The 18,111-nt window shown below is 41.9% G+C and overlaps 1 protein-coding gene across 2 annotated transcripts in view; it reads right to left on the bottom strand.

Annotated features, from left to right (window-relative positions):
* Window positions 1–18,111, bottom strand: part of DOCK1 (dedicator of cytokinesis 1) — a 263,338-nt gene that overhangs the window by 180,378 nt on the left and 64,849 nt on the right. For both annotated transcript variants that reach the window (XM_050305334.1, XM_050305335.1), the window contains exons 24-27: window positions 11,542–11,612; window positions 10,003–10,109; window positions 4,290–4,417; window positions 2,845–2,940 (exon numbers count right to left, since the gene is read on the bottom strand). In XM_050305334.1, the coding sequence (XP_050161291.1) occupies window positions 2,845–2,940; window positions 4,290–4,417; window positions 10,003–10,109; window positions 11,542–11,612 (402 nt within the window). The remainder of the gene's footprint in view (window positions 1–2,844; window positions 2,941–4,289; window positions 4,418–10,002; window positions 10,110–11,541; window positions 11,613–18,111) is intronic.

Genomic DNA, 18,111 nt, shown 5'->3' with positions numbered 1-18,111 from the left:
CAGGATTCCTCTGGACCCACCATCGTGGCTGGTTAGCCCTGATTTACTGAAGGAGGACAATTATTGCCTCACACTGAACAATGCTGGAACCCAACATCCTTCAAAAGAGGTAAGGAAAGAGGCAGTTTAAAATCATCCTTCCAGAGGCTGAAGGAACTTGGCTCAATTTACTTTTTCTCCAGGCAACATGTTCTTCAGTAAGAAAGACATGATTTTGTTCAAGGTGACTTCTCACTGTGCCAGGAGCGGGAGCAGCTCGAGGCAGGAGCAAAATTAACCTCAAACAAGCAGCTTTGAGCAGCAACCTTGCAGGAGACAGCTCAGCACCCACAGCCTGCATCCTGCTCCTACTCCCACTAATAATACAATAAATACATCTATAATAAATATAAAATAACACAGAACCTTCTGCTCAGCAAACGGATCAAGTAAAAATCACCACCGAGGCTTCCAGAGAGTCCAAAACAATGAGGATTAAAAACTCTCCTGCTACCAAAATTGTGGTCAAATCAGATTTCAAACTACCAATTATACTCTGTTTTATTTAATATCTAGTTTTTCTCCTTGCAGCTGGTCTACATTATTTCAAGGTAATTCTCTTTTGAAGGTATGTGACAAACCCAGCTTCTTTTATGCAGAAACTTACATTTAAGGATTGTAAAAAAAAACAAATGTGCAAGGTCAAAGGAAACTGTTGGAGAATCTTCCAGTTCAACACTCTAGGAAAGGCACCTCCTGTCATCAGACATTTTCAGTTGAGCACTTAAATACTTGACATTCCTCCACTGCTCACAAACTGGATTATGCAACATCAGGTTTTGGATTTTTCCAAGGAGAAAACATGCAGCTTTAGGACACCAACACAACTAAATTTATGGAATAAACAAATTGTTATGTCCTCTATTTTACTTCTTTTAAAATAAGTTATCATTACTTGAACTTTGCCTCTAAATCCTTTATTTTTAGAATTCCTTCCCTTACTCTTGCTGGATGGTTAATTCTCTACTGTAAGTTCCAGGTAAAATTAAAAAAAGAAAAGTCCATGCATCATTTCAAGCCAAATCTGATCCAAGGGAGGTCAGGTTATGCTTCCTAATTATGATTATTACGCATTTTACTCTTCCTGCTTTGCTGACACCACAAAAAGAAGTTGTTACTGCTTACTCACAGGGGCCTCCTTTCAGCAACAGGTTGAATTCTGAGTTAGGAGAAAGCACTCCTTGAAAATATCCTTCCTGTTAGTCCTCATTAACTAATTACAGAGGCTGCAGATGGAGGGATTCCAGGCTGTGCTCACGAGCACCGGGGATATTTTTAATACAAATGTACTTCATTAAAACACAACCACAAGTTTTCAGATCTAACGTGATAACTGCAAAAGGCATCATTAACATTTCTGAATACCATTTGAATCATGTTCATCAAAACAATAATTAATTCGCATTCAAACTGAAGCTGAAGAAGTTAAAATAAAACACACACTTCTTTCGCCTTCCTCTCACTCCTACTGAATATCCCAGCACTGGAATGTTCTGGAAGAATGATCTACTTGGAACCATTTGCCTAGAGAGGTTTTGGATTCCCAACCCCTGGAAGTGTCCAAGCCAGGCTGGACAAGGCTTGGAGCAACCTGGGCTAGTGGGAGGTGTCCCTGCCCATGGCAGGGGGTGGAATGGGATGGTCTTTAAGGTCCCTTCCAACCCAAACCATTCTAGGATTTTATGATTTCTTGCTCCAGCAATGGACCTGTTGACCCATTATCTCTTTCTTACAACCAAACCTGCTGTTGGAAACCAAAGTGATAAAAGTGGAAGACCAAAAATAAGTCAGTGGATGATAAACTGGAGACAAAATTAAACTGCAGCACCTTTGCCAGCACAGGCACCACCTCGTGCCAAGCAGAGAGGCAGCAGCAGGTAAATAAAAGGTGCTGAGGACACAGAGCCTCCTGAAAAGTCACATATCATCGTGTGCAATTACACAGAGATTTTAAACTGGGAAGGAAAGGGGAGATCAAAAAACCAAGTTGCTGAAGGACTCAGATCTGACTAACAGTTAACCCCTCTCTAAGAAAGAAATCAGAGTATTGAACCAAACTGGACCAAAGGGATGCAGAACAGAGGGACAAGGGCTCAGACAGGTCACACATCTGGGCCACCTGGAGCAGTTTCCTGCATGTACCACTTGCAGACACCAGAGAAAGAATGCAAGATAAAGGGAAATACACACTGACACTCCCCAGAACACGCAGTGACACTCCCATACCCACACTCAGATCTATCCCCATTGTAGATATCAACAGGCCTCACTATCCTATTCGTTATTTAGACCAGTATTAATTAATTAGCAGTTGAAAAATTCTAGTGTCAGGCTTTAAAATCACAGTGGTAAGACAACTACATGGCTGGTACCAGTCCCTGCTGCAGGCATTCAGAACATAACTCAGATATAATAATTCTATTCTTCAATAATCTGAATACTGCCAGCTTGGTTATCTCAGTCAAAAAAGGCAAGTAAGTGCTTGTAAAGCAGCAACAAACAGCCAAGTCTCTCATTTCCACCCTTCTCAGCTGATTAATTGCCACTAATCCATCATCTTGGTGAACACAGATATCTCAGATCTGGCTCACCACCTGCCCACAGATACTTTTCAAGTCTTTTCTTCTCACAGTTCCCTGTGTCAACCCTGGCAAAGTGAGCAGCCAGTGTTTTCCAGCTTCCTGAGCACACAGACAGTTACAGGAGGTTTTGATTGCTCTGGGTCAGCTGGGATTTAAATCCTATTACAGGCAGGTTCCCCAAGATGTGACACAGGTATTTAAGTTTCCACCAGGAGACACTTACGATGAGCTCGGAATCGCGTCCCATGGAAATGACTGTTCTGTTCACCGTCCTCAGCAGGTTCTCCATGATTATCTGCACATGTCTCTGTGTTGGCCCCTAAGGAAGGAGAAGTAAATTAGTGGTAGCTACATACAACAGACACCAACACAATTGAACTTCAAATTCACCTGTCCTGCGAAAATTAATCAAAACATCGTTTGCTGTTGATCAAAAGCAGAAAATTAAGTCTCCCACTTTAACAAAGTCTTATTTTACTAACATGTGTTACTGGTAAATTAACATGTATTGGTACAATTTCAATGAAAAGCAAGTCCCTGGAAACACAGCAAAGCCTGTGACATCAAGTTACCTATTAATTTTCTTTTCCCCAAGTCCTTTTCCCAATGTCAAAACCCCACAGGCATTACCAAATCAGGAGGGGGCTGTTCTGCAACAGCTCAATTAAAAGAGAAAAGCAAAGCAAAACTTTCATTAAGGAACTGCCCATTTCGGTCAGTTGTTTCAAATTAGTGTTTCTGTATTAGGGGCAACCTACCCCTGTTTTTGAAAGAGTTGAAAATGAAATATTTAGTGTAACCAGCTTTTAAGGACGAGCCCAGAAACCTCGTGCAGGATGATGGGCAAAACCCGAAGTCAAAATCACAACCAGGAGGAAGAAACAGATGAGTTCTGCTCCCATCTTTTACTTTATATCTGAAAAATGTATTTGAAGACTGGGCCCTCAAGAGTACAAATAGAGACAGGTACTGGTCCTGCAGCCAGGAACAGCCTGGGAGATGGTGGAGCTGCAGGTGAGGTCCCACCCTGCAGAGAAATGCAGCCAACGAAGAGTGACAGGAGCAGCCCAGCTGCCAAAGCCAAATTCCTGCTGTAAAACAACCCCCTCTCCCAAGCAGTCACACAGAGCCACTTCAAAACAGCAACAAAATCAGAGCAAGCCCAAAAAACACAGTTAAACGCCAGATATGATGTGAGTGGCTGACCCCCGAGGTCCTTTCCAACTGAATTAGTGTATGATTCCACCCAGGGATGAAGGCTCAGGCAGCAGCCCAAATTTTAAGAGAGCATCAAATCACTGCAGCTCTCCAGCAAAGCACCAATATTTGTGTGTTAGCTGAAGTCAAGAGAAGGCAAAAAAAGGGATTATTATGCAAAAAAAAAAAAAAAAAGGGACTTTTACACACGCTGCGTGTCTGTGTACCATGTCAGGGACAATACATCTCAAAGCACATTTCCCAAAATGCTCAGGGGGGAAGACAAAAACAAAACACCAAAACAAAACGTTTTCCACCTGGCAGAGGCCACACACCACGTAAGGGGAAGGTTGAACTCCTAAAAATATCTCCTTATTCACTGTCTGATCCAAGTCAGCAGCAGTTACCTGCTCAATTCACGTTACTAAGACCATCTGAGCGCTGATCATCACAGAACTGCGCAACACTCACCACGTCTTTCTTGTACAGCACTTCCAGGATGTTACTCAGCAACTGGCAGCAAGCCTCCAAATCTTCTTGTCTTTCCAAGTGATACTTGAGCTGGTCTGTCATGGTTGGCAGCAAGATTTCCCTGCAGTCTGCACACAGAACAGGAGGTTACATACACAGCTTTCAGTAACTCCACAGAGCTGCCTCAATGTGCTTCAGTGCTTGTGTAAGGTAAAGAAATCAGGAAAAGAAGGTAAATTCCAGATTTCCAGCCACCTGCTTTTCAACCAAAACCTCACTTCATCTTAGAAACTTCTGCCCCTGAACGGCTCCAGCCTTTGACCACTCACTCCTATCCACAAAATACCCCCTTCCTTGCTCAAGATTGTTCTTAGATGGCAGGAATCGCCAGGTCTAAATTAATTACTAATCACCCATAAAAACATCAACCCAAGGAATGGCCTGGTTTGGTGATCTCAACCTTGCACCTCTGCATTTGTAAAACCTCAGTCTAAGCTGGTCCCTTAGACTTGGACAGACATGGAAAGAAAAGAGCAGATTAAGCAAAACTCCACAGAGCAGGGGAGAGGGAGAACCCCAGTGTCTCGTTGCACAGAACATGCCTTTGCAAAGCCTGAGAGGTGAATCAATCTTTAGTAACCTAAAAGGCCCCTAATTAGAGGTTTGAGAGTGTTTCATGTCCCTGCTAAGCCCCACTTAGAGAGGGCAAAGATCAATTTAATATCTGCAGCATGAAGAAGGCAGAGCTGCAGCTGTGTCACCTCTGAGCTGGACTGTCTGGAGTCAACTCTGATCAATGGGGAAGGGATTCAGATTGAATTTCTGAGAAAGGGAACACTAATTGATTTGTCACAGTGCTTTGTCTGGAGTTACACAACCCACACAAACACTCAGTTCCCTCAGCTGGATATGAGAAGGCTCCTCAGTTCCCACCTCTGCCTTCCTCAGCATCCACCTGGGAGCACCTGCTGGTTATGAAATAGGGGAATAAAACCAAGTGTTTTATCAAGGTGTGCTGGGCACTTGAGAGAAAGATTCCAGTCTGAGGAAGAGCAGCTGAGGGAGCTGGGGGGGCTCAGCCTGGAGAAAAGGAGGCTCAGGGGGGACCTTCTGGCTCTGCAGCTCCCTGACAGGAGGGGGGAGCCAGGGGGTGGATCGGGCTCTGCTCCCAGGGAACAAGGGACAGGATGAGAGGAAACGGCCTCAGGCTGCAGCCAGGGGAGAGTCAGGTTGAATATTAGGGAAAATTCCTTCCAGGAAAGGGTTGTCCAGCCTTGGCTGGAGTCCCCAGGGAGTCCCCATCCCTGGAGGGATTTAAAAGCCATGTGGATGTGGCACTTGAGGACATGGTTAGCAGTTCCAACCTCACCAATTCTATGATTCTGAAAAATCCTTTTTAAGAACTAACGAACCAACCCACAAACCAACAAGACACCCACAGAGAACCCTGCAAGCACCAAATCTGTGAAACCTTTCTGCAGATTACATGGCACACAAATCACCAGTGGAACTTTTATTGTAAGGAAAACACACTGATATAGAGGTTACTGTGAAGTAGGTAAAAAGGAATAAATATTGCCAGTTGGAAAGCCAAGCCTAAAATCAAAAGGTAATTCCATGATATTCAGCATCTGGGCAGGCAAGGAATAAGGTTGCCCAGAGAAGCTGTGGCTGCCCCATCCCTGGAAGTGTCCAAGACCAGGTTGGACAGGGCTTGGAACAAGGTGGGATAGTGGAAGGAGGTGGAACTGGATGGTCTTTAAGGTCCCTTCCAACCCAAACCCTTCCACGATGCTCTGATTTTTCAACCAATCCAGTGCCGTGGAAACGGCCTCAACGAGGACACAAGATTTTCACCTTTGCTATAAAACTGTTCTACAAAACACTGAGTTGATCAGCTGTCTGCTGATTACCTGGAAGTACAGAGGAGAAAGTGCAACCCCCTCCCAGCCCTGATCAATGGGTAACCTTGATAAATGGATAGTCCAGAACATTCTTCTCCCAAGGCAGCTCTGGAGGTGCTCACGGGTGTGATGCACAACCATTACAGACAACAACAACCCCACATCTGTTCCACTGCACGGGTCCAACCCACGGTGATGAATGGCAGGGAAATGTGCAGTGGGAATCAAATATTAATCTTCATAAAAAGGATGCTCAGGAGGAATTATCAACTCAGGAGCAGCCAGGCACAGACTGCACCGAAGCAGCGACACAGGGACCGTGCTGAAGGTAAATACAGGCAATAAATTTGTGACAATGGAAATGCATCTATTTTGGAGGACACTGACAAATGCATTTCTTTATTTTATGGTTCATTTAGTGGCCAAAAAAATTAAACCTGTGCTCAGTAACTTCACTACACAGTACGGAAACAGAGATGTAATTTTAGCCATAATTAAACAATAAGAACTCTTATTAATGCTATCTGCTGCCTACTAATATTTAATAGACTAAATTTCCTCATGGAGACATCCCTAGATTTTTTTTTTCAGACAACAGCAGCTCCACAGCTCACTTGGTAATCAGCTGGAAGTCATTTGGAAAACAAAGCAGCAGAGAATCCAAACAACTCTATAGGACAAAACAAATCAGACAAATCACTATTTACATAATCCAAAATCCTGATGTTTGCAAGGATAAGACACTTCATTTAATTCCCAACCACGAGCACTTACATGTGTAGAACAGAAAATATGCATTAGGTTATTATAAAACTGTTCCACATCAATTTATATTGTTATTTTATATATATGTCACCTATTTACACAGGCATTTACTTCTATATGGAAACATGCAATTATTTTATATAACTATTACATATTTATGTTTATAAATACAGAGAGATAAAACAAATTTTAAAACTGTATTTTACATCCTTTTTTTTTTTAAAGATACACAAACCACAGCACCAGAGTCCATTCTCATCCCAGGTCCCAAACTGCTCAGATTTCCCACTGAATCATCCATCACTCCACATCCTTCAAGCCTCATCCAAACTGTTTCACACACCCACCCCTCTCATCCCCAAAACCTCCAAGCTTCACAAATTCGTGTATTTTTGGATTTTAATTCCTCTGGAGACACAAGTAAGTCTCCCCTGACCTCTCAAAGCACAGAATTAGAGCATTTCTCTCCACCAGAAATACACCAATGAAATTTTCTGTCCATTTGCCAGCCCTCCATCAGTTCCACAACCCTGTAGAGCAGATTGCTTTGAGCCAAGAAAACCTCATTTCTGCAACAGGATACAGGATTAGTTGACTACTTAGAGGAAAGCATTCCCTATCAGTTTGGAATTACTGGATCAGTGGGAAGGAGGAGAGGGAGTCAACTGCATTTTAGTCATGAACTCAACCCACAGAGCAAGGGAAAGAAGAAGCTAAATTTAAAAAGGGCTGTGGCCAAGGGGGTTAATTTATTTTCAAGTGAATTTTAGTGTTTATGAAAGGTGCCCAGCACAACTGGCTCTTCAGACATGAGCTCTGGAGAGAATGACATGAGGATGAATTACAATGGGAAGATCAGAGGGCTGGAGCCACTCTGCTGTGAGGAGAGGCTGGGAGAGCTGGGAATGTTCACCTGGAGAAGGGAAGGCTCCAGGGAGACCTGAGAGCCCCTTCTAGTGCCTAAAGGGGCTCCAGGAGAGCTGGAGAGGGATTGGGGACAAGGGTCTGGAGAGACAAGACACAGGGAATGGCTTCCCACTGCCAGAGGACAGGGTTAGATGGGATGTTGGGAAAGAATTCCTGGCTGGGAGGATGGGGAGGCCCTGGCACAGGGTGCCCAGAGAAGCTGTGGCTGCCCCATCCCTGGAAGTGTCCAAGGCCAGGTTGCACAGGGCTTGGAGCAACCTGGGATAGTGGAAGGGGGGTGGACTGGAAGGGCTTCAAAGTCCCTTCCAACCCAAACCACTCTGATTCCACAATATCAATGACAAGAACAGCTTTTAATAAAATAATTTGTTTATTGACACACAAAAAGTCCCCAATACATCCATGAGAATCGTGGAATCCCTGAATGGTTTGGGTTAATAGATGTGTCTGGAATCCCCACCACAACCCAACTGCAGCACATCAGATTTAAGAGCTTTTGAACAGGCAGGGACAGGAAAACCCCTGTCAGGAGCCTCCTGATAAGATCTATCAGCCATTAAGTAGCTCTGCTCCGTCAGCAAACCTGGCCTGAGTTCAGATTAATCACCTTCCCATTAAAACAGATTCATTTACATTTCTCAGGAGCTCAATAATGTTGGACTACACCATTCACTGCACCCTCACCAGCTCAGTGTGAGTCAGGCTAAAAACACAAAGCAGCCACACACAACTTCTCCTTCCACCTCAAAATTAAACTGGTTGAATAATGGAAGTCAGAGATTAGTGTGGTAAATGCACAGTGTGCCTTTCTTAGGAGTGTCTTTTATAGTCATAATTTCTTGTTTTATCTCAGTTATCTCAATTTCCTCCTACCCAAGATAGCAAAGAATGATACCTTTTATTACCGATTTCTGCCCCAAAAATCATTGCAACCTAAGAAGAGCCAGGAGAAGGGACAATTACTACACAGATAGTGAGCTGAGACTTAATGAATCAAAGCAATAACACTGATGTGCAGACCTGCAGGAGTAAATATGGTCTTGGAGACACCAGTGCCATTTTACCCAGGCCCCAACAGCAGCAAATCCATCTGCATTCCTCCTTTTTATTCTTCCAAATCCAGCCCCCCTTATGGGTTGAATAATTTCAAAAGATCTCAAGAGTGAAGATGATCCAGTTTGGATCTGCCGTTTCTGCCAAATTTCCATACTCTCAAGCAACAAGCAGGTGGTGACACACCTGGTAGACTCTGTTTTTCAGCTTCAGTGCAAAGCTGAACCACCAAGAATATTTCTTTAAATTGGAACCTGAAAAGTTTATCAGCGTTTTGCATCACGTGGTCCCAGCTTTCCTCATCAAAGCATCCCTCCAAACGTCCTTTTTCACCAAACCACTGCCTGTTTGCTCCCTTGTTAACTCCCCCTGACAGCACACAAATACTTGCTTAGGTATCTGCACTCAGGCAGAAAGAGAATAAAAGGTTTCACCCTAAATGAGGAAATCTGTAGGACAAAGTGCTTGAACTGGCCCACTAATGGAAAAGCAGAAAATAACAAAGCGTGGATGGGGAAAATAACAAACCACAGATGAACAGCACACTGTGGAAGGTTTATGTGTTGTTTTACTTCAGCCAGGGAACAGCTTCAAGGGAGAACATGATGCTTCAGACACAGAGCACATCAAAAACCTCCATTTCCTCCACACAACTTCACTGAGCACAAAAGCTGAATTAATGGTTTTGATAAAACCCATGGCAGTTAAAGCTACAACAGAGGCCAAGGACATGGTTGTTTAATGCCCTTTTAAAATAACAAATCCCAAGTTGTTGCTTTCAGTTCTTTCATGATCTGTCACCTGCAGGGTCAATTGGCATTTCCTCACGTTCAGGCTGGACAGGCCTTGGAGCAACCTGGTGCAGTGGGAGGTGTCCCTGCCCAGGGCAGGGGGTAGAACGAGATGGGCTTTAAGGTCCCTTCCAACCCAAACCATTCTGGGACTCTGTGATTTCAACTCTTAATAGAACACCCCTAAAGTGTTCCAGACCCCACTGTGGGGGCAGGAAGGTCTGGGGACACCGAACAAAGCCCCAGGTTGGTGGTGGCACGGGCCCTACTCACCGTGCTGAGTGAACAGGTCACTGTGGACGATCTCGATCAGGCAGTAGAGCTTCTGGATGGTGAGGCGGCTCACGGGGACGTTGAGGATGAACTCAGTGAAGAGCTTGCTGCACACACAGGGAGAGGGAAAAACACATGAAACTCTCTCCAAAAATACATAAAAAACACCTATCAATAAAGGATAAGATACACAACTTCATCCTTTTGAACAAGCAAACTCAGTGTTTTGGAGACACAGAAGAGTTTGACAGGAAAGTCAGAGAAATATGAATTGTTTGGGTGTTGATGCCTTTTCTTCTGCCCCCTCTCCTCCTCCTCCAGTTTTACACCCTTCTCCCACATTTCAGACTTTTAATTTGCATTGCCTGTGCTTGCCTTCAACCCTGATTATACACACCAAAAATTAACAAGCGATAATGCACCTTACAAGCTACCAACAACAAAAATGAAGAAGTAAATGAAACCCAGGAGCACACACATTTTAGGATGAGGTGCCATCAGACTCATCAGCTGAGCTCCCTCCCACAAAACACTGAAAAGACTTTTCAGTGATTTTGCATCCCTTGCTCAAATCTTGAGTTTTTTGGTTTTCCTGTTGAGCCTTTACTTCTAATTCAATCTCAGTTTAAATCCTCTCAGTATTTAACTGTAATTTGGATTTGTAACAGCACAGAAGAACTGTAGCTCGGGGTAAAACAGGCCAAGTCCTGGTATTTTCATTTGCTCTATTTTCCCAGTGCTTTTGCTATCACAAACCAAAATTATTATTTCATCCAGAAACTCCACAAAAATGTACTTCCCAGGTCCAGAGGAGGCACAAATGGACACGTAACACAGGTGCCAGGCAAGCAGAATGTAAATGCCAGGCTCCTCAGGCCACTGAAATGTTAGACTGAGATTATACTCATCTATTTCATTTCTACTTTACTGTTCCTCGTGTTGGCATATCAGACCACAGAAATAAAACCAGGCAATCAATTCAGATCAAAAAGGGGTTTCATTCAATTTAAATGCCTTGTAATAGCACATGAAAGATAAACTTCTTTCTTGTCTCTTTAAGTTAAAAGTTCTCCTGAAATAAGAGGTTTTATTTGGTTTCTCCATTTTTTTTCATTAAACATCTCATTATGCTTTTTATTTACTAACAACATTTCTGTGTTTATGAGCCACTGAAAACATTGATCCAGCAACAGGGTTGACTGAATTATTTATTATTCTATTATTTATGTTAAATTTATACTTGAAAGAGCTTCTTGGTGCAGCTTAAGAGCTTTGATGGCAGCTGCCTGATTGATAATTCCTGCTGTGTCATGTTGTACTGCAAAGTTTCTGATATTTGTCAAACCCTGATGTCATACTTTAAAAACAGACTCTTTGTGTAGCCCTAGAATTGTTTGCAAGGAAAAAAAAAATAACGGTATAAAACCAAAGTGATAAAACTTCTCAGATGACTGTACTATAGAGATATATATATAATATGTATTAAAAAATAAAGATCTATATGAAATTCCCATTACACATTTAATTAACTCCACTCACCTGAGCTCCTTTGGATCAAACACTAATTTCACATCATTGACAATAGCTGGCAAGTATTTAAGTGCTGCCCCCTAAAAAAAAACAACAACAAAAAAAAAACAAATTAAACAAACAAACAAAAAAAAGACAAATTAATGTCTGACTGCAAGAAGAGAATCCACATCTGAGTAGGTTGCTTTGGTTTCACTGAACCCCTGTGGTTCAGCCTCGAGCATATTTTTGGGGGTAAATCACCAAAACTGAAAGCCAAAGGAAATTAAACTCTTAAGTTTAACAGATTTCAAAGAAGAAAGAGCCATGAAAGGTTTGTGAACTGGGAAAACTGACAACTTCCATGGAAATTAGGGACTTAAAAGCTCCTTCCAACATGTTACAGATACCTTTTGGTTTCTTTAATCCCTTTATCCCCATCTTCTGCACGGCACCTTCCCACCCTCCTCCCCAGCCAGGCTGTAGTTGCTTGGGTTTAATTCTCACCCCACTACTCAAAAATTAAGCAAAAAGGCATAATTATCATCTTTCCCTGCAGAAAATTCTTGGTAGCCCCTCGTGGAACTGCAGCCCTTCCTAATTTTCTCCTTGAACTTGCAGCTGTCTCTCCACTTCACAGCACAGGATTTCCCAAAGAATTCAGAAGATGCAAACAGATGTTTAATTCCTTAACTCTTCGTAGTAATTTTAACTCATTTTGTCTTTCCATGTTTGAGGAACAATTAGTCAGTATTTATTTATTTCTAGAGCAGACATTGCAAACTTTATTTATTTACTTATATTTATTTTTATATATTTTTATATTTATTTATTTCTACAGCAAACAGCAAGCACTGAGAGCAAAAAAACCCAGCAGTTGAAAATTCCTGCCCAGCAATTTCATGCAAGTATGTCACAATACACTTTGGGTTAAAGAACAGTGAATGAACCTCCAGTAATATTCTAGATAAAAATCACTTGGTCTGCACAGTCATTTCAAAGAGATAAAGTTGGGGGGGGGTGGTTCTTCATATTTGTAGTGACTTTCCTTAATTTCTTGTGTGCACTGAGTACCAGACTAAGAAAAAACCCACAGTAATTCAAATATAAACCACAAGAGCCAGACTCACACAATAAGCTTTGTATCTGGTTGATAAAAATCAAACAGCTTGATTAAAGATGTATTTTTTGCCTCAAAAGGGGGAATGATTCATTCCCAACACAGGGGCCAGAGGAGGCCACGGAGATGCTCCAAGGGCTGGAGCCAGGCTGGGAGAGCTGGGGGTGTTCACCTGGAGAAGAGAAGGCTCCAAGAGAGACCTGAGAGCCCCTTCCAGGCACCTAAAGGGGCTCCAAGAGAGCTGGAGAGGGACTGGGGACAAGGGATGGAGGGACAGGACACAGGGAATGGCTTCCCACTGCCAGAGGGCAGGGCTAGATGGGATATTGGGAATGAATTCTTGGCTGTGAGGGTGGGCAGGCCCTGGCACAGGTTGCCCAGAGAAGCTGTGGCTGCCCCATCCCTGGAAGTGTCCAAGGCCAGGTTGGACAGGTCTTGGAGCAGCCTGGGCTAGTGGAAGGTGTCCTGCCCATGGCAGGCAGTGAAACTGGATGGGCTTTAAGGTCCCTTCCAACCCAAACCACTCTTGGATTCTCTGTGACAAGTGATTACACTTTACCCCTCAGGCTGGAGACAGAAAAATTCCCTGATCAGTAGTTAGTGCTGGTAGAAGAGTCAGGAGCAAACAGACTCAAGGAGCGTTGCCTCGCACGTACAAAAACACTTGTCTGTTTTGAAATAACATCTTCCTGCCGCCAGCCCGGGAATTTTAAACCAAATTCCGCAGTTCTTGGATGCGAGAAGTCAATTGTTGGAGAACTCCAAGCAGCCAGCAAGGCTGGTGACCGCTTCTTCAAAGAGCAAACCCAACCTGTCCATGGGCTGGGCTTCGAATTCCCCGAGCGCTCCCGTTCTTCCCAGCCCATTGAAGCTGTCGACTTGCTGCTCAAACATTCCCACGTATGCCTAAAGGACTCCTTCCCGCTCCCAAATCAGGCTCAGCACTGTAATTATGCAAATGGGGCCATTATGTGCAGGCTCGTGTGTTGTGATGGATGAGGGCTCTAATGACCAGTTATAAACCTCGCTCGGCGCCGGGGGTTTATTTGCTTATCATTCAAATGCCTGTAGCAATAAATGTTTAGTAACACATCCTAAAAAAAAAAAGGGGGAGCTTGCGTTTTATAATCTTGAATTAAAATTTTCGAGCTTTTACGTTTTTATGCCTGGAATTAAAGTTTCCCACCGCGCCAGCAGAGGCGTAAAAATTAACGCTTTGAGGGCTGCAAGGGAACTGCTGTGGGTAAAACAGCATCCTGAAGTTACAGCAATCAGCAGCAACTTCAGTTCTACTTTCTGGACAAACCAATTGAAGTTTAGTTCTTAAAATTTAAAGAAAATTGTGGAAGGGTGTTTCTTTATTTCCCACCTAAAGCGGCTCAATTATGCGATAAGATGATCAGGCAATGAGGCTCTGCAGGTCCATGATTAAACCTTTATCTGCCTAATCCAAAGGGCTCCTAAAATACCTTTTTGTTGGTATTAAATCATGGAATGAGCAGCTCTGGCTGTGGATTTTACTCTGTTACAGCTGCAGCTCAAAGAAGATTTTTTTATTAGGAGCGGCTCAATGGCAATGCTGGTTATTCCCAGGATACTGGAATACAGAAATGAGGAATATGAAATTCAAAACATAAAAAAAACCTTGTTCTTGCCTTTTCAAATAAGATCAAGAGAAAGCAAATGAGCATCTGTTTTGTTGTACTTTGGTTGGGTTTTTTTTTCCCCCACTTAAATTAATTACTTTCCACCCTTGATCAGCACCGGACAAAGGCTCAAATTCCTCACTTCTGCAAGAGGCACATGGCAAACTAAGACAAAATCATCACAGTTACACAGTGATGCCTGAATTTGAATATTCCAAACAGCATTAGAAAAAAAAACCCACAATAATTGGAGGACCTCGATTTTTAATCAAACAGGTTTTTGCAGTAATTTCCCTGTGATCACACAAGATGAACACACAAAGCTGGAAACCTCGCAAAGCCTCACACACACAGTCAATAATTACACATAGTTTCAAGCTGGGCTGCAATAAAAATTTTACTGCCTGAAGGGGCTTCTCCCTTTGTGGAAAACGAGTGACAAATTATTACCACCCTTATCAAGTCACAAAATCATTAATTTTCACTACAAACAAAGCAGCAAAAGGGGAAGGATGAAAAGGAGAGAAAGGGCACGGTATGAATAATGGATATATTTTTTCCCTGAGTTAAAATTTCCTTGTACACACTCAGCGTTGTATTGACTGTGGGGGTGTTATTGGAATTTGGTTTTCCTTCCCAGGATGTGATTCACAGGGCCCTGCGTGACGTCAGCAAGGACATGGCAGCAAACCCAGTGGGTTGGATACATCTCGTGTCTCATCCCTTTTTATTCCCTCTCCCAACCACACACTCACAAATTATCCATTAATTCCCCCCTTTAGGGGGGAATTAATGGATAATTTGTGAGTGTGTGGTTGGTCATATCTGGGTATGAAGGGAGTTATACCCAGCCAAAGTGGATCCATATGAAAAGAACTCAGTCCATGAGTGCAGTGCCTTGAGGATGCCCCTCCTAAACTATAAAAAAAAACCCCAATTAAGTGTGCCAAGAAATAAAACTCACCAAGTGAAAATTACAAGGGCCACAAAAGTCAAAAAAGCTTTGCCTTAAAACAGAATAAATTAAGCGATAATTGATGACCACAGTTCCCCGCACAGCCAATCCAGGGGATGATAATTCCCAGGTTTTAATCATTGCACGGAATAATTGCAACTTGTTCCTTAAATCATCACAGCCACCCCTTTGCAACCTTGGAGATAAATTCATTGATGGGTTTATAATGACTTAAGGGCTAATTGTGTTTTCCCAAACTCCTTCAGTGAAATAACAATTTGTGCTGAAGGAACTGTTTATCAACATTAGTTGGGAGAAAAAAAGACCCTTCAGACACGGTAAGAATTCCAGAATAAATAAAGATCAAGTGCAATGGAGGTTTTAGTCCCAAAATTCAGAGTGGCCCCTCTGAACATCAGTGAAGGATCCACTGCACCACCCACAGTTCTGGCTGATAGTTAATTCCAGCCAGGTGTAATGAGACAAAAATGGGTGAAAAGTGGGATTTACCAAGAGGAAAACCAGCATATGGCTCAGACCTGGAAGTTCAAGGAGCTCCTATTTAACTTTATTCTGAAATTAACTTTTTTTTTCCCTTTTTCTTTATTTTTTTTTGGAGGGGGGACTCAAAAACCTCCACTTCGACTCTTGCAGATTTTAACTACAGACAATAAGAGTAAGCTTCATTTATTTATTGGAATATCAAAAATACTTATTAAAAGGAATGACAAAAAAAGAGTCACAAAAGCTTCTTGGCAGTAGCTTTTTAAAAAAACCCAGCAATAGTAACTTAAGGTTGTCATTAGATTGAACAAGTGACATTTGCAAAGGATTAAACAAAATGCATTCTAAAAAATACATCCCAGGTTTTGTCTGGGGTTTATGTTCCTCTCTTTGTACTCCATAAAAGCCAAAATTCTTCATTTAAAAACTGTCATTTTCCAAAGTCATTCATTTCCACCAGCAATGCCTCAGCTCAAAATTAAGCAGAACATCTCTGCCAAATGCAGTGCATTCTTTAGGAACTCTTTTGTTTGACAAAGCAATAAATTTGTTTCACCAGACTCCACTTGAACATTATTTTAATGTTAATTGTCACCTTTTGTGTTACTCAACACAAAGCACCTTCTCTCTACACAAGATGCTCTTCTATTAAACCCTAAATCTTAAACCCTAATATTAAAGCCAAATAAAGCCCAGTCAGTGGATGAAACAACACCCAGGGACATCTAAATACTATTTTTGATTTGCCCCCACCCCCAGCAGTTATTCCACAAACCAAACCAGTTTTCATCCCAGTTACTGATTCACAACCAGCACCTCTGGCACAGAATTCAGTGTAAAACACCTCAAAGCACGATTATAAGCAAACACCTTCCAGAAATATTTCCCCAGAAAGGTTCTAAAAGACACAGAAAACTCACTCCATGCTTCTATTTTATTACTCAACTAATTTTTAATGATGGTTATGAAGTAACCCACTGGAAAATCCCTGCAGTGTCTTGTTTTCTTCCCAGGTACCTCAGAAGCTTGTGATGTATTTCATTTAAATACTTTTTTTTTTTTGTGGTTTTAGCAATAAATGCTCAATATGAGCATAGGGAAGAGTGTGGATATTGAGGAATGTGTTAAAACTGACAAAAGTTATGCCAAAAAAAAAAACCCACACAAGAAAATTCCCTTTAGTGAAAGGGAATTGCTTTCCAGCCCAGCTCTGCATGGTCACATCCAGGATAATTTAATACCCACAGAGTTTTTTTAGGAGGACAATCAAACTATCCGTCAGCTCAGATCACTGCTGGAATTTCCCTCTCCACTTTGGACAACTGAACATCTTAAAAAATCAGGTGCCAAAGGCAGCCCTGAAATGCCTGTCCCTACTGCAGCCACCACTGATACATCAAAAAAAAAAATCAAACCAAATAATTATATTTATTTAACTACGAAAATCAAGCTCTGTGTTGTTCTGAACACTCTGTCATTTACACCATTCCACCTTCCCAAATTCAAACCTACAGGACTGATTATTGCTGCCTTTATAGCCTGGGATCAAAGTGGGGTTCAGTCATTCTTGCACTTCAACATTTTAATTTCAACATTTTTGAGTCTATAAAGAGGTAAAAGAGGTAGGAGGTATAAACGGTAGTAAAGTGCCAGAAGAGGTTTAAGTGCTAGTAAAGCTCTGCTCAAATCATGTTCCAAAAATACATGGAATTTTACCTATTTATTATAAAAATACATAGCTGAAACCATACCACTCCAATTTAAAATAACCCTTTAACAATGTTTTTATATATATATATATATATATACACAAACCCCTATAAATTCTCCCCTAAGAATTTATGAACATCCATACTCCTAAAAGAGGTACAAATTCCAAGTCTCTGTTTTGTGCTTTACAACCTTAAACCCTTGTACAATTCACAGAGAGTTTTCTTTTTTGGGACAACCTTTATTTTAGATGTACCCAAAGCCTTGAAAAATTCAAATTAAAAAAAAAAAAAAAAAAAAGAGGCAATTTAAATGCAAAATATTAAGTCAGCTACAGTCAGGAACAACCCAGCTTCCACAAGGACATAAATATTTGAATAAAGAGGAATTCTTGTTAAGGACCCAAGACTGCAGTCAGTCATTTGGTGTCAGCTTGAAGGCTGCTCTCCTATAGATAGGGAAAAAAAAAAACCAACAAAACAAAACCCCAGAATATCCACTCAAAGAGAAAAGCTGTGAACATCTCAAGGAAACTTTCCCATGCCAGCTCTTGCTTCTTGTGGATAAACTACCAGGAGACAGATCCTGGTTTTGGTAAGGAGGGACAGGAACACTGCAGTGTGGGAATCGAGCAGCTGTCTATTTTAATGTGAAGCACCTTCATT

Source organism: Myiozetetes cayanensis, unplaced genomic scaffold, assembly GCF_022539395.1.
Source record: "Myiozetetes cayanensis isolate MyiCay16 unplaced genomic scaffold, myiCay2020 scf10, whole genome shotgun sequence".
NCBI classification, from domain to species: domain Eukaryota; kingdom Metazoa; phylum Chordata; class Aves; order Passeriformes; family Tyrannidae; genus Myiozetetes; species Myiozetetes cayanensis.
This window is presented reverse-complemented; position numbering and strand designations above follow the sequence as displayed.